The sequence below is a fragment of the Salvelinus sp. IW2-2015 genome, linkage group LG19, assembly GCF_002910315.2.
Source record: "Salvelinus sp. IW2-2015 linkage group LG19, ASM291031v2, whole genome shotgun sequence".
In the NCBI taxonomy this organism is placed as follows: domain Eukaryota; kingdom Metazoa; phylum Chordata; class Actinopteri; order Salmoniformes; family Salmonidae; genus Salvelinus; species Salvelinus sp. IW2-2015.
In genome coordinates, this window is record NC_036859.1 from 14,391,575 (window position 1) to 14,407,524 (window position 15,950).

Genomic DNA, 15,950 nt, shown 5'->3' on the forward strand with positions numbered 1-15,950 from the left:
ATTTTTTAAATAATGGATGTAATGGTGCTCCGTGGGATGTTTAAAGTTTCTGATATTTTTTTATAACCTAACCCTGATCTGTAGTTCTCCACAACTTTGTCCCTGACCTGTTTGGAGAGCTCCTTGGTCTTCATGGTGACGCTTGCTTGGTGGTGACCCTTGCTTAGTGGTGTTGCAGACTCTGGGGCCTTTCAGAACATGTGTATATATACTGAGATCATGTGACAGATCATGTGACACTTAGATTGCACACAGGTGGACTTTATTTAACTAATTATGTGACTTCTGTAGGTAATTGGTTGCACCGGATCTTATTTAGGGGCTTCATAGCATAAAAACTTAAATATGCACGCACAACTTTTCCGTTTTAAATTTTTTTCATTTCACTTCACCAATTTTGACTATTTTGTGTATGTCCATTTTTGAAATCCAACTTATTGTGGGAAGCTTGTGGAAGGCCACCTGAAACATTTGACCCAAGTTAAACAATTTAAAGGCAATGCTACCAAATATTAATTGAGTGTATATAAACTTCTGACCCACTGGGAATGTGATGGAAGAAATAAAAGCTGAAATAAATCATTCTCTCTACTATTATTCTATTATTCTGACATTTCACATTCTTAAAATAAAGTGGTGATCCTAACTGACTTAAGACAGGGAATTGTTTTTTGGATTCAATGTCAGGAACTGTATTTAAATGTATTTGGCTAAGGTGTATGTAAACTTCCGACTTCAACTATACATCCATCATTTCAAAGCTTACAACGTTGAATTACACATAATTTAAAAGCCCATTTCATAGACAATGTTACAAACTAGTCTAAATGTAGTAACTTACTTTGAAAAGATGGTGATTGGGTCTAAATAGGAGTTTGGCGTTTGTTACTCTAAATTCAGTGAGCTTGTCTGTAACTACCATTACTCGAAAGTCAGACTCTTCCCATACGCCAACAAATTTTTCCCAGCCTCAGAAGCTTCTGGATTCACCAGATTTTGTGGTGTTATCTTTACACCTATTCTCCAGATTTATACATAGGGAATTGTTGATATGTTGTCAAATGTTTATTTTAGATTACATTTTCTTCCCCAAAATTTGACACATTCATTATATCTACCTTTCTTTAGTATGTAAAAAGTATTAATCCACAATCTCAATTCAAATCAAATGGTATTGGTCACATGCTCCTAATACAACAGGTGTACACTTACAAGCCCTTAACCAATCTGCTATCTCAAAATCCAGTCATGAAGTGTCTTAACAAAATGAAGCAAAAATATTTAGGCTGACTTCATCAGTGGCCAGAAAACTTTATTAGAATATATGTGCATACTTAATTAGATATAACCTAATTTGTGTCCACATTCAACTGGTTAAAGTTGATTGTGATATGATTCATGGAATMAAAATACCCTATTTGGGTGTGGTGCCTGGCCTTGACCCAACACTGAGAGACAATGTCAAGAGGTACAGATATCTTGGTATAATGGTTAAGGTGTTGGCTGGACTCAAGTTCAAGTCCTGGTCAGGGCTGAATTCGCTACATTGGTGTCAGAAGTAGGATTGCAGAGAGGTGTGTACATATGAGGGTCTTGGTATAGAGAAGATGTCCTTTTTGCCACTTAAAAGGAACAAACTGCTTTGTCACTGTCGGGGTACCCTAAAAAGGCACATTTGTACCTTTTTCTATCTTGTCCCCTAAGGTACACAATTGCCTCTTTTAAGGTACAAACTACAAGGGTACAATTACCTTAGAGGGTACCACTACAGTGGCAAGTTTGTACCYCTTTACGTACAATTCTGTACCCTCTTTTCTGAGCCTGTATGAGCGACCATAAGTGGATGCGATACTGTCAACTCCGCTTCTCTTTTTTGATCTGTAGGATCAGAAGGATCTGTCACTATATGGTGACCATGCGCTACTTTGAGATGACCATCTTGCTGGTGATCGTGGCTAGCAGCATCGCTCTGGCTGCTGAAGACCCTGTGTGCACCAACTCTGACAGAAACAGGGTAAGTTCAATATGAATCTGGAATGTTTGTGTCAGTGACGTGAAGATGTGTATTTCCTCTCACGTAATTGTTGGATGTGTTTTTGCTTTTCTAGGTTCTCCGTTACTTTGATTACGTCTTTACTGGAGTCTTCACTTTTGAAATGATCATAAAGGTGAGATACTCAAAGAGAAACGATCAATTACGAACCTCCTAAAACTATGCACAGAAATACACTTGTAACATTGTTTTTAGTGTAGTAACTTATGTTGTCTTATGTGTGTGTGTGTGTGTGTGTCTTTGTGTGTATCTATGTTGTCCTGTGTATGTGGGTGTGTGCGTGTGTCCTCCAGATGATTGACCTGGGCCTGCTTCTGCACGACGGCTCCTACTTCCGTGACCTGTGGAACATTCTGGACTTCATCGTGGTGGTGGGAGCTCTGTTCGCCTTCGCTCTGACGTGAGTCACAATACTTCTGGTGCTGGATTAGTAATCACACTGACTCACTGACTCACATATATTATACACTGCACTGTAGCATATCTCCAAATATATAAAACTAAGTGTCTGACATTCATCTTCTGGTTGATGCCTCATGCGGGGATATAAATATTACATTTCTTATCTCTTTGTTTAACTCTTTCCCCTCTGACAGGTGAACATGTTAAATAACTTTCAGTCTCTTGTAGGCTAACAGACTAGTAACGTAATCAAATAGCTAGCTAGCGCACAAAATATTCCGTTCTGGGTTGCGAGGTTAATGAACTAGTGCTTCTCCTCTGCCTTATACATAGATATGACTGTGTGTTGATTTCTCTGTTGTGGATATAGCTGTAACTGTGATCCTCATTGTGTATCTCTATTTATGCTTCTATTTCTCTGTTGTTCCTGGGGAATTTATCACTGTTGGGGCTTCCAGGAATGTGATTGGGTAAAGCAAACACTTCTCACTCTCATACTTGTCATGTACAATTTGTCATACACTTCTCATAGAATTCTCATGCACTTCCCATACTTCTTGTACACGATTCGCCATGTCTTTTGTCTGATACTTCCCACTCAGCTACAAAACTTTAAAGTACTGAATACAAGTGTTTTCATATTACTCTGAAAATGTTCTTTATAGTATTGTTTGTCATCAAAAGATAGATTGAGATCTTTTTTGTTAATGTGTGTGTGTGTGTGTGTGTGTGTGTGTGTGTGTGTGTGTGTTTGTCGTGCGTTGCGTGCGTGCGTGCGTGCGTGCGTGCGTGCGTGCGTGCGTGCGTGCGTTGCGTGCGTCTTCCCTGTCCCCACAGCACACTAAACACATGTCTACATTAACAGGAAAACAAAGGCAGAGACATCAAGACCATCAAGTCCCTCAGGGTCCTAGAGCCCTACGACCTCTGAAGACCATCAAGAGACTCCCCAAACTCAAGGTAATGTACTGTGTATATGTTCATTTATGTTCATCTGCCAACATGTCAGTGTTTAGTCGACCTTGGCTTCTACATTAAAATGAATGAAACCTTTCAAGGAATTTCCAGTGAATGTGGGTTTTTACCTTTGATTTGTGCTACCATGTCATTACGTTATCATCTCTCCTTCTCCTATACAGGCAGTGTTTGACTGTGTGGTGACGTCCCTGAAGAACGTCTTCAACATCCTCATCGTCTACAAGCTCTTCATGTTCATCTTCGCTGTCATCGCCGTGCAGCTCTTCAAGGGAAAGTTCTTCTATTGCACAGACAGCTCCATGGACACAGAGAAGGAGTGCCAGTGAGTCAAACACACATATATATATATACACACTGCCTACTGTCCCCTCTTACAATACGCACACTGGAACAAACAAAGATATACACATTGACCGTACTAATTTATCTCTTCATAATCGAATGAATAAATAAATACCATTAAGTTGTGATCATCCACACACCACCCATTTTGTGAGTGATCAGAGGAATCCCAACCTCCTCTGGCTCTGTCCCCTAACCACCATTCTGTTTCATACAGAGGTTACTACATAGACTACGCTCGAGACAAGAAGGAAGTGAAGAAGAGGGAGTGGAAGAGACATGAGTTCCACTATGACAATGTCTGCTGGGCTCTGCTCACCCTCTTCACTGTKTCCACTGGAGAGGGCTGGCCGCAGTGAGTCCCTGATGTTCCCAGCCCTACACTCTTAGAAAAAAGGGTTCCAAAAGGGTTCTTCGGCTGTCTCCCATAGGAGAACCCTTTTTGATTCCAGGTAGAGCCCTTTTTGGTTCCAGGTAGAACGCTTTTTGTTTCCATGTCAAACCCTCTGTGGAAAGGGCTTATCAAACAGTTCTCCTATGGGGACAGCCAAAGAACCCTTTTAGGTTCTAGATAGCACCTTTTTTTCTAAGTGTATGCTCTTACACCAAATGAATGCCATTTGATAGGGGATTCAGAGAGACTGTTTAGACATTAGCGTGTTACTATTCTCTCTTTCTCTATCTTTCTCTCTCCTCCCCTCCAGGGTCCTGCAGCATTCTGTGGATGTGACAGAGGAGGACAGAGGTCCAAGTCGGGGCAACAGGATGGAGATGTCCATCTTCTACGTCGTCTACTTCGTGGTCTTCCCTTTCTTCTTTGTCAATATTTTCGTTGCTCTCATCATCATCACCTTCCAGGAGCAGGGGGATAAGATGATGGAGGAGTGCAGCTTAGAGAAAAATGAGGTACAGGACAGAAAAGCGCCATACAAATGCACTCCCAGTCTACTGTAGCTTAAACATACTTCACTCATACACAAATGTTTACAACACAAATATATTGCATTCGGAAAGTATTCAGACCCCTTGACTTTTTCCACATTTTGTTATGTTACAGTCTTATTCTAAAATTGATTAAATAAAACAAAATCCTCATCAGTCTACACACAATACCCCATAATGACAAAGCGAAATCAGGTTTTTATCATTTTTTGCAAATGTATTAAAAATAGAAAAAACACATACCTTATTTACATAAGTATTCAGACTCTTTGCTACGAGACTCGAAATTGAGCTATTTGAGCATAATGTTTCAATTGATCATCCTTAAGATGTTTCAACAACTTGATTGGAGTCAACCTGTGGTAAATTCAGTTGTTTGGACATGATTTGGAAAGGCACACACCTGTCTATATAAGTTCCCACAGTTGACAGTGCATGTCAAAGCAAAAACCAAGGAATTGTCCATAGAGCTACGAGACAGGATTTTGTCAAAGCACAGATCTGGGGACGGGCACCAAAACATCTCTGCAGCATTGAAGGTCCCCAAGAACACAATGGCCTCCATCATTTTTAAATGACTCTTCCTAGGGCTGGCCGCCCGGCCAAACTGAGCAATCGGGGGAGAAGGCCCTTAGTCAGGGAGGTGGCCAAGAACCCAATGGTCACTCTGACAGAGCTCCAGAGTTCCTCTGTGGAGATGGGAGAAACTTACAGAAGGACAACCATCTCTGCAGCACTCCACCAATCAGGCCTTTATGGTAGAGTGGCCAGACGGAAGCCACTCCTCAATATAAGCCAGATGACAGCCCGCTTAGAGTTGCCAAAAGGCACCTAAAGGACTCTCAGACCATGATAAACAAGATTCTCTGGTCTGATGAAACTAAGATTTAACTCTTTGGCCTGAATGCCAAGCCTCACATCTGGAGGAAACCTGGTACCATCCCTACGGTGAAGCATGGTGGTGGCAGCATCATGCTGTGGGGATGTTTTTCAGCGGCAGGGACTGGGAGACTAGTCAGGATCGAGGGAAAGATGAACAGAGCAAAGTACAGAGAGATCCTTGATGAAAACCTGTTCCAGAGCACTCAGAACCTTAGACTCGGTGAAGGTTCACCTTTCAACAGGACATTGACCCTAAGCACACAGCCAAGACAACGCAGGAGTGGCTTTGGGACAAGTCTCTGAATGTCCTTGAGTGGACCAGCCAGAGCCCGAACCTGATCGAACATCTCTGGAGAGACCTGAAAATATGCTGTGCAGCGACGCTCCSCATCCAACCTGACAGAGCTTGAGAGGATCTGCAGAAAAGAATGGGAAAAACTCCCCAAATACAGGCATTCCAAGCTTGTAGTATCATACCCAAGAAGACTCGAGGCTGTAATCACTGCCAAAGGTGCTTAAAAAAGTACTGAGTAAAGGGTCTGAGTACTTATGTAAATGTGATATTTCAGTTTTTTTATTTTTGTAAATTTGCAAACATTTCTAAAAACCTGTTTTTGCTTTGTTATTATGGGGTATTGTGTGTAGATTGATGGGGGGGGACAATGTAATACATTTTAGAATAACGCTGTAAAGTAAMAAAATGTGGAATAAGTCAAGGGGTCTGAATACTTTCCGAATGCKCTGTACAATTACAGGAGTTCATGAAATTGATTCACATACAATAACCATCTTGGTATCTTGATCAGATATACACTTTTTATTGATCACAATACTCGTAACAGATTAATTACTGATTTTCCACCCTCTTCTTTTTGTTATCTCTCCATCAGAGGGCATGCATTGACTTTACCATCAGTGCCAAGCCCCTGACCTGCTACATGCCTCAGAACAGACAGACTTTCCAGTACAGGCTGTGGCACTTTGTGGTGTCACCGTCATTTGAGTACACAGTGCTGGTCATGATTGCCCTCAACACTGTGGTGCTCATGATGAAGGTATGGAACCTATATATTTTTAACAGAGCTTATAAACATGACAGGCCTTTGTTAGAATCTAGTTTCACTCTCAAAGACTCAAATCCATAGGATAAAGCCCAGTGTGCCCCTGTTTGTCTGATAACAGTTTAATATTACACATCTCAGACTCTTTGTATTAAATATGTTACCCTCTTCTTTGCCATCGCTCTGCAGAGGTTGACATTTATTGTCATGAGTTGTACCCTGGRGGCAGAACTGAGAGGTTTCCACTAGATGGGCCAGCTGCAAAGTCAAATTGGCTATATCATAAAAATAGGTTAAAACAAAAATGAGCTTTTTGGTATTAATTTAAGGTTAGAGTTAGGTATTAGGGTTAGCAGTGTGGTTAAGGTTAAACTCAGATTTTATGACTTGGCTAGTAACCACTCTGCAGAGCTGCCTCCAGTACATTTTATTTTTCCATTATTTTACCAGGTAAGTTGACTGAGAACACATTCTCATTTGCAGCAACAACCTGGGGAATAGTTACAGGGGAGAGGAGGGGGATGAATGAGCCAATTATAAACTGGGGATTATTAGGTGACCATGATGGTTTGAGGGCCAGATTGGGAATTTAGCCAGGACACCAGGGTTAACACCCCTACTCTTACRATAAGTGCCATGGGATCTTTAATGACCTCAGAGAGTCAGGACACCCGTTTAACGTCCCATCCGAAAGACGGCACCCTACACAGRGCAGTGTCCCCAATCACTGCCCTGGGGCATTGGGATATTTTTCAGACCAGAGGAAAGAGTGCCTCCTACTGGCCCTCCAACACCACTTCCAGCAGCATCTGGTCTCCCATCCAGGGACTGACCAGGACCGACCCTGCTTAGCTTCAGAAGCAAGCCAACAGTGGTATGCAGGGTGGTATGCTGCTGGCATGAAACATCTCAATAAATGCCAACCTGCTCACTGTTTGATACATCCCGGTATTATCCTGACTGTGTCCTGTTTATCTGCAGTACAACTCCGCTCCAGCAGCGTATGATACAGTATTGAAGCACCTGAACACAGCCTTCACCGTTCTCTTCTCCCTGGAGTGTATCCTCAAGATCATGGCCTTTGGTTTTGTGGTGAGCAAGACAGTAGGACATTAGTGAACTGTTGGCAAAATGTAATTAACTGATCCAATGACATGGTAGCATGTACAGATATAATCTTTTCCATTCAAGAAAGAAKCCTTGCCATTTTACAATGGTGTTCATTTGTCCCCTGACAGAACTATTTTCGAGACACTTGGAACATTTTTGATTTCATCACCGTGCTCGGCAGCATCACTGAGATCATTGTGGACTTACAGGTAATATTTCACTCTAGCACCTTAACCTTTACTTTGTACCAATTCTGATTCCCAAGGTGGTAGTACTGTAAAGCTTTTTCTCTCAGTAAAAACTAGGCTATTAAAGTTGTAAACTYACTTCGTTCACTTGAGTGCCTGTCCCTATCTGCCTATGTCTTTGTCATTTCTCTAACACCTTCTCTCTCCCCGGACCCTTCTCCTTTCTCTATATTTCCTATGGTCTGTCTATCTCAGTCAATAAACACGTTCAATATGAGTTTCCTGAAGCTGTTCCGGGCTGCCAGGCTGATCAAGCTGTTGAGGCAGGGCTACACCATACGAATCCTGCTCTGGACCTTCGTACAATCCTTTAAGGTCAGCCATGTTCTCCCCTAGTTTTACCATCTCTCATGTCCACTTAATAAATATCCAACTTTGTTAATATAAATGGTTTTCAGTCTTTATTTTGTATGTCCCTGGTCCCAGTACACTACGATGGACCACCAACCTTTTCTAAGTTAAGATCATTTTCGCAGTCAAAAAGCAAGCCGAGAACTACCGCTCACAATTMTTTTTTACTTGACTTAATAAATGTAACTTTAAACTAATAAAAACAGTTCTGTATGAATGAGGTTTGTGCAGTAGGTCTAATACATTATCACAGCATATTGCCGATATTCCTGGCCTGCCAATATTGTTCTTCTCAGACCATATTATGTTTGAAAACTCGAGCTCGGATAACAAGATAGATCAGTTAGTGTAGCACTTGCGAGGCACAGCTGAGCATAAATTGAAATAATTTGCTAATAATTTAYATTTTTATTTTACTGGACTGGTACCAGCATCTGATGGTCATGGTGCTTTCAAGACAACTGGGAACTCGGAAAAAACAAGGTCAAATCATAACATCAGTGAATATCCGGTCAGAAAGTCAGTGCTCTAAAAAGATGCCAGAGTTTCCGAGTTGGATGACTGTTCAAAACGATTTTCCCCAGTCTGATCTTTTTCACCGAGTTCACAGTTGTCTTGAACGCACTGAAATCAGAAGTCGGAGATTTCCAAGTCCCCAGTTTATTTTAACATGGCATTAGTCTCAGCGGGAGGGAGAGAGCAGCAGAGGGTCTGCCTCTCACCGTCTCTGCTCTCTTCTTCCTGTCCTCCGGTGAGACTGACCAGAGAAAGGGCCAGTCTTCCACCTGATGGCGAAACTCGAGTTCAAATCAAATTTTATTGGTCACAGACACATGTTTAGCAGATGTTATTGTGGGTGTAGCGAAATGCTTGTGTTTCTAGCTCCGACAGTGCAGTAATATCTAACAAGTAATATCTATCAATTTCACAACATATACCAATACACACATATCTAAGTAAAGGAATGGAATTAAGAATATATAAATATATGAACAAGCAATGTCAGAGCGGCGTAGACTAAGATACAGTAGAATAGTATATAGTACAGTATATACATATGAGATGAGTAATGTAAGATATGTAAACATTATTAAAATGACTAGTGAAAGATTATTGGAATCTGTGTGGGAAGCTGGACAGGTAGGATGACTGACAGTGAAGGTGAACAGGTGGTCACGGAATGGATGAGACTGAGGCAGGAATTCCTTTAACCATAAAGTGTTATTTTTACTGGGTAGTCTGTCTCTGCTGCATAACAAAGGAAACAGAATAACATGTATGAAATTCATAATCACAAAGGTCAAATCATAACAATCATTCTCATTATTAACATATTTACGTAATTCAGCAATTCAGTTCAATAAGAAGTCAATAGGAATCATCATTGAGTCATTTAGGCTCATAACTATTCATCATAATCAGGAGAATAATAATACAAATAATTAAATCAGTGATCGGTTATTCAATCTATAATCTCCATCAGTTTGATATCAGAATTGATCAGTTCAGCAAACAATAATGACGTTTCATATTTCACCTTTCAAGTTTGACTTCTGTGAGGGAAAAATKATGTATTCACCTTATTTGTTGGCTATGTAACAATTATTTACTTAACGAACAGTGAGATATCTCTGTCCTGCTATTGCTGTCTCCACTCTAGCACCCTGCAGCTAGTCTGGGTGTTGAGGACATGGGTTCTACTAGAGATAGCTTAAAGCTGACAATTGATTTGTGTTGGTGATAAAAACCTAAAAGCTAGCATTCTATAGACAGGATGTGGTGTGTGTGACTCGAGATAGAGAGAGCCTGGAAGAGTTAAGAACAATGCCTCATTGTCTCATTTTCATGCATCTGGGAAACTAAGTAAAAGACCATCCTGTGTAGATAACCAGGGTGTCTTATGGGAAGGTTAGAAGTGACTGACTAAGCAATCTTGGTATCAGCTATATAAAAACTGTGCACCGTCTGTAAAGGCTAGACTCTCAGCCTAACAGTCAGTCAAGACTGGTGGGCTGACGGTCTCATTATTGCAATAATTAATCGATATTAAATAAAGATGATTGTTTGAAGAAATTACCAAGACCAAGTCTTTCAGTACTGAATTTCCACTACATTTTATATGTACATGTCATTTCATTACATATTAACCAGATATCGATGGCATAATTGGCCTGTGATGATCTGTAGGGCTGTGATTATTGTCTATTTACATTACGCAATAGGTTTGAAGCGTGCGCTCCAAGCCGCGTTCCGCGGTAATGACTATAAATAATAACTGATGGCCCGCTCTCCTGATTGCAACAGATAGTTCAGATGAAAGGTAACAGATTCGGTGGACTTACGTGGATTCACGGACGCACAGTGTCTGAATTAGACAGAGTTAAGGAAGAGAAAGCAGCGAGGTCGGGCGATGGCGATTTCCTCCTTTTAATGAGTTGAGATCTGTCGGACATTCCACCTGACATAATTAAAGTCCCCTGGCCCAGCTGAGCAAATGGCCATGAATTAAAGGATTATTCCACCAACTCCATGGGCCTTTTCTACAACTAGTGTTCCATTTATTAAAGTGGCCAGTGATTTCAAGTCTATTTATATAGGTAGCAGCCTCTAATGTGCTAGTGATGGCTATTTAACAGTTTGATGGCCTTGAGATAGAAGCTGTTTTTCAGTCTCTCGGTCCCAGCTTTGATGCACCTGTACTGACCTCACCTTCTGGATGATAGCAGGGTGAACAGGCAGTGGCTCGGGTGGTTGTTGTCCTTGATGATCTTTTTGGCCTTCCTGTGACATCGGGTGCTGTAGGTGTACTGGAGGGAAGGTAGTTTGCCCCCGGTGATGCGTTGAGCTGACCGCACCACCCTCTGGAGAACCCTGCGGTTGCGGGTGGTGCAGTTGCCGTACCAGGTGGGGATACAGCCCGACAGGATGCTCTCAATTGTACATCTGTAAAAGTTTGTGACGGTTTTAGTTGCCAAGCCACATTTCTTCAGCCTCCTGAGGTTGAAGAGGCACTGTTGCGCCTTCTTCACCACACTGTCTGTGTGGGTGGACCATTTCAGTTTGTCAGTGATGTGTACGCAGAGGAACTTGAAGCTTTGCATCTTCTCTGCTGCGGTCCTATCGATGTGGACATGGGGGTGCTCCCTCTGCTGTTTCCAGAAGTTCACGATCATCTCCTTTGTTGACATTGAGTGAGATGTTATTTTCCTGGCACCACACTTCCAGAGCCCTCACCTCCTCCCTGTAGGCTGTCTCGTCGTTGTTGGTAATTAAGCCTACTACTGTTGTGTCGTTTGCAAACTTGATGATTGAGTTGGAGACGTGCTTGGCCACGCAGTCATGGGTGAACAGGGAGTACAGGTGGGGGCTGAGCACGCACCCTTGTGGGGCCCCAGTGTTGAGGATCAGAGAAGTGGAGGTGTTGTTTCCTACCTTCACCACCTGGGGGGCGGCCCGTCAGGAAGTCCAGAACCCAGTTGCACAGAGCGGGGTTCAGACCCAGGGCCTCGAGCTTAATGATGAGCTTGGAAGGTACTATGGTGTTGAATGCTGAGCTATAGTCAATGAACAGCATTCTTACATTGGTATTCCTCTTGTCCAGATGGGATACGCCAGTGTGTAGTGATGGCGATTTCATCKTCTGTGGATCTATTGGGGCGGTAAGCAAATTGAAGTGGGTCTAGGGTGACAGGTTAGGTAGAGGTGATATGATCCTTGGCTAGTCTCTTAAAGCATTTAATGACGACAGAARTGAGTGCTACGGGGCGATAGTCATTTAGTCATTTAGTCATTCAGTTGCACCGCATCTGCCTCAGGCACAAATTCATGTTGTTCCTATGACCAGAGAAAGTGAAATACTCCTCGATATTAAAATAGACACAATGAACTGCTGCTAATAATAAAAATGCAACGTTAGCGATACACTTGGCTACACATTCATTGCAGCTGCAGCCCGAGTGGAAGTAGAGAGAAGCCCGTTTTATGTTTTGTAATAGTTTTGAATAAAAAACTGTGTTGACTTAAATGTAATGTAAATGTGTTGACAGTGCTGGATAAAACGTATACATGAACTCACTCATAAAAACAGCAGCTCTTTGCTGTATTTGACAGTCTCTCTCCGGTCATGGTTTTAAAAGTTATGAAATCTCACATAGGCTAGTATCAAACTTTGCTGTGGGCAGGGTCGTGGAAGCTGTAGGTAGGCATGGTGATTTGAGCTATCCGATTGGCCAGCACAGTAGACTCACTTGATTTAGCCACAGATCTCCCGCAGTTTGTATTTTCAGACAAATGGAATGTTTCAAAAGGGAACACTTTGCCTACCCAATGCGCAGGGCTTCTAAATCAAGTGMATCTGCCGTCAACAGCGCAACACAAAAAAAAGGAAAGCTAGCCTTAATCGTTGGCTTTTCTACAGAAGTGTTTGGTAATCGACTAGGAATGCCTTGAAGTTCGACCAGTCTGGTTGGTGACCACTGACCTGCAGTATGCTGCCAGAGTGTATGCTATTGGGAAAACCAAATAATTATTTATCTCTTTTTATCTCTTCTTCTCTCTAGGCCCTTCCTTATGTGTGTCTGCTCATCGCAATGCTGTTCTTCATCTATGCCATCATTGGGATGCAGGTAAAGCATCCAAACGCTTATATGCTTTACAATGGTAACTTCAGCTTCAAAGGCATGGATCATCAACTAGATTCAGCAGTGGATGATCAGGGAGCCGGAAAATACACCAATAGTTACCAAGAAGCCAAAACAGATATAATATTTGACTAAAACATAATTGTTTCCAGGAGCGCAACTTTCACTGGTGACATATCCACCACACGTTCTGAAATTTTTGTCCCCCCCAGTTTTATCATTGGAATGTGATATAAAACGAGGCACGGGGTGTTTTAGGACCATGCAGACGCCTCTGAGCAGTACCCCTCACTTCTAAAAACAAAGTTGCGCCCCTGATCGTTTCAAACCATGTTKACATTTGTATACCATCCCTTATATCTCTCTATTATACGTGGGAATACTTTGGAACAGATTTCCAAAATTAAAATCACTTGGAGCTGATTTGTTAGTGTTTTTACAGTCTTTTATGTCAAAAAACAAAAATGCATGTACTTAATTTTTGCTCAGAAAACATGGGGGGCCGCCAGTTGGGGAACCCTGCTCAAAGGGATGTTGTATCATGTTTTTTTCTCACCTGATCCACACAAGGTGTTTGGAAACATCAAACTGAACGACGAAAACCACATAAACCAGCACAACAACTTCAAGACCTTCTCCGGTGCGCTGATGCTTCTCTTCAGGTGGGCGCATTGAGAAGGCCTCGGAAGCTGAACTGAGATATTCTAAACTATAAGTAGATGATTATGCTGACTGATGATGAATTAATATATATTAATAGACTAACTGGTTGATCAAATAATTGCTTGCTTGCTTGATTAATTAATTGACTCATTGATTAACTCATTGACTGACAGGAGTGCGACCGGGGAGTCATGGCAGGAGATCATGCTATCGTGTCTGGGGGGGCAGGAGTGTGAGCCAGACTCCTCAATGGCACCCATGACCATGTCCCCTGACCACGAGGGTGGCTGTGGTACTGACTTCGCCTACTGCTACTTTGTCTCCTTCATCTTCTTCAGCTCCTTCCTGGTGAGGAAGCTCCAGAAATACACTTTTTCTCCTTACCTCCACTATCTCTCTCTCTCTCTCTCTCTCTCTCTCTCTCTCTCTCTCTCTCTCTCTCTCTCTCTCTCTCTCTCTCTCTCCTCTCTCTCTCTCTCTCTCTCTCTCTCTCTCTCTCTCTCTCTCTCTCTCTCTCTCTCTCTCTCTCTGTGTGTGGTGTCCATCTTACTGATACACAAAGTACATTTTGATACACATATTTCTCTCCAGTCTGTCAGCACTCTCTGTCCATCTTATTCATTTTCATACTTTAAAAGCAGTTATTTTTATTGTATGCATGCACATGTGCACATCAGTATAGCACATACTGTATATTTGTACATACACACATGCTGTCCTTCACACGTCCTCTCCTCTTGTGTGACACTGTAGATGCTGAATCTGTTTGTGGCTGTGATCATGGATAACTTTGAGTATCTGACCAGAGACTCTTCCATCCTGGGACCTCATCACCTGGATGAGTTTGTCCGTGTCTGGGGAGAGTACGACCGCGTAGCATGGTGAGAGATAAGAACCCCACCATGTCTCAACTTTGCCCAGCAGAGGGCAGTGTATTGATTCGCTACAGACAAAATAGGCCTAAACTGCCTTAATTCCTGTGCAAGATTTGCCAACTTGTTCTGTTTCCAACTTACACAAACTCTTAATGAATGCCTCTACCGTTTCCTTTTTTCCTCAACTCTCTCTCTCTCCTTCCTCATCTTCTCTGTTTCTTCCGTAGTGGGCGTATACACTACACTGCCATGTATGAGATGTTGACCCACATGTCTCCACCCCTTGGTCTGGGGAAGAAATGCCCCAGAGGTATGGCCTACAAGGTATGGGAGAAACACTTATTTTCTTCTTTTTAATTTAAGTTGTTTTACTGTTGTTTACTCTGTCCCTCCCTCCCTCTTCCCTCTCCCTCCCTCCACAGAGGCTGGTGTTGATGAACATGCCAGTGGATGAGGACATGTCAGTCCACTTCACCTCCACCTTGATGTCTCTCATCCGCACCGCTCTGGAGATCAAGATCGCACGAGGTCAGGGAATGAGTTGAGTTTGAAACCACCATGCATCACTGCATCTGCATGCATTTATCCAGTTTAGACTTGGTCTTCCATCTTAAGCCTGGAGATCCACAAATCCTAGGGATGCAGGCTTTTGGTCCAGCCCATTACTGGTAACACACCTGATTCAACTTATAAATGGCTTGATGATTGTTTGAGTAGTTGAATCAGGAAATTTAGCAAAATCAACAATTTCCACTGCCTGTGTATAATGGATGAATAAATATCTATTTTATTGTGCTCCAGGTGGGGAGGACCGAGTAGCTCTGGACACTGAGCTACAGAAGGAGATCAGTGTGATATGGCCGTACCTCCCCCAGAAGACCCTGGATGTACTGGTGCCCATCAACAAAGGTCAGACCCACGTTAGAGAGATTTGGAGAGGTAGAGCTGGGAGGCAGTCAGTCACTCAATGACTAGCAATCTAACTGTGTTTGTGTCTTACAGATTCCGACATGACAGTAGGTAAGATATATGCCTCCATGATGATCATGGACTACTTCAAACAGAACAAAGCCAAGAAGCTGAGAGCACAGCTGGAAGCACAGGTCAGATGTACACACTATATTAACATCATATATACTGTATAAAACTCACTTCTCTTTTGTATAAGATTATCATGGCATCTGATCTGTTGACACAACCCAGTGCCTGTAGTGATACATTGCTTGGTGTGGTCTCCTCTACAGAAGGCCAGCCTGATGCCGTTCAAGAGGCTGGATGCCTCGACTCTCTCTGAAGACATTCTGTACAATGCCCATCCCCTGCCCTGCATGTCCCTCAGTGCCGGCTCCGCCCTGTGAGTCAATCCACGCTGTGTGTGTGCTGTGATGTGTGTGTGTGTGGTG

The 15,950-nt window shown here is 42.4% G+C and overlaps 1 protein-coding gene across 1 annotated transcript in view; it reads left to right on the top strand.

Moving 5' to 3' along the window:
* LOC111979599 (voltage-dependent R-type calcium channel subunit alpha-1E-like) overlaps positions 1-15,950 on the top strand; it is a 46,829-nt gene that overhangs the window by 20,821 nt on the left and 10,058 nt on the right. The window contains 21 exon segments of the mRNA XM_024010193.2: positions 1,885-2,014; positions 2,109-2,168; positions 2,347-2,472; positions 3,321-3,363; positions 3,366-3,415; positions 3,595-3,755; positions 3,993-4,130; positions 4,480-4,681; positions 6,490-6,654; positions 7,642-7,752; positions 7,899-7,979; positions 8,214-8,333; positions 12,929-12,994; positions 13,580-13,671; positions 13,846-14,020; positions 14,426-14,553; positions 14,775-14,871; positions 14,970-15,087; positions 15,349-15,456; positions 15,550-15,650; positions 15,792-15,901. Of these exon segments, the coding sequence (XP_023865961.1) occupies positions 1,885-2,014; positions 2,109-2,168; positions 2,347-2,472; positions 3,321-3,363; positions 3,366-3,415; positions 3,595-3,755; positions 3,993-4,130; positions 4,480-4,681; positions 6,490-6,654; positions 7,642-7,752; positions 7,899-7,979; positions 8,214-8,333; positions 12,929-12,994; positions 13,580-13,671; positions 13,846-14,020; positions 14,426-14,553; positions 14,775-14,871; positions 14,970-15,087; positions 15,349-15,456; positions 15,550-15,650; positions 15,792-15,901 (2,382 nt within the window).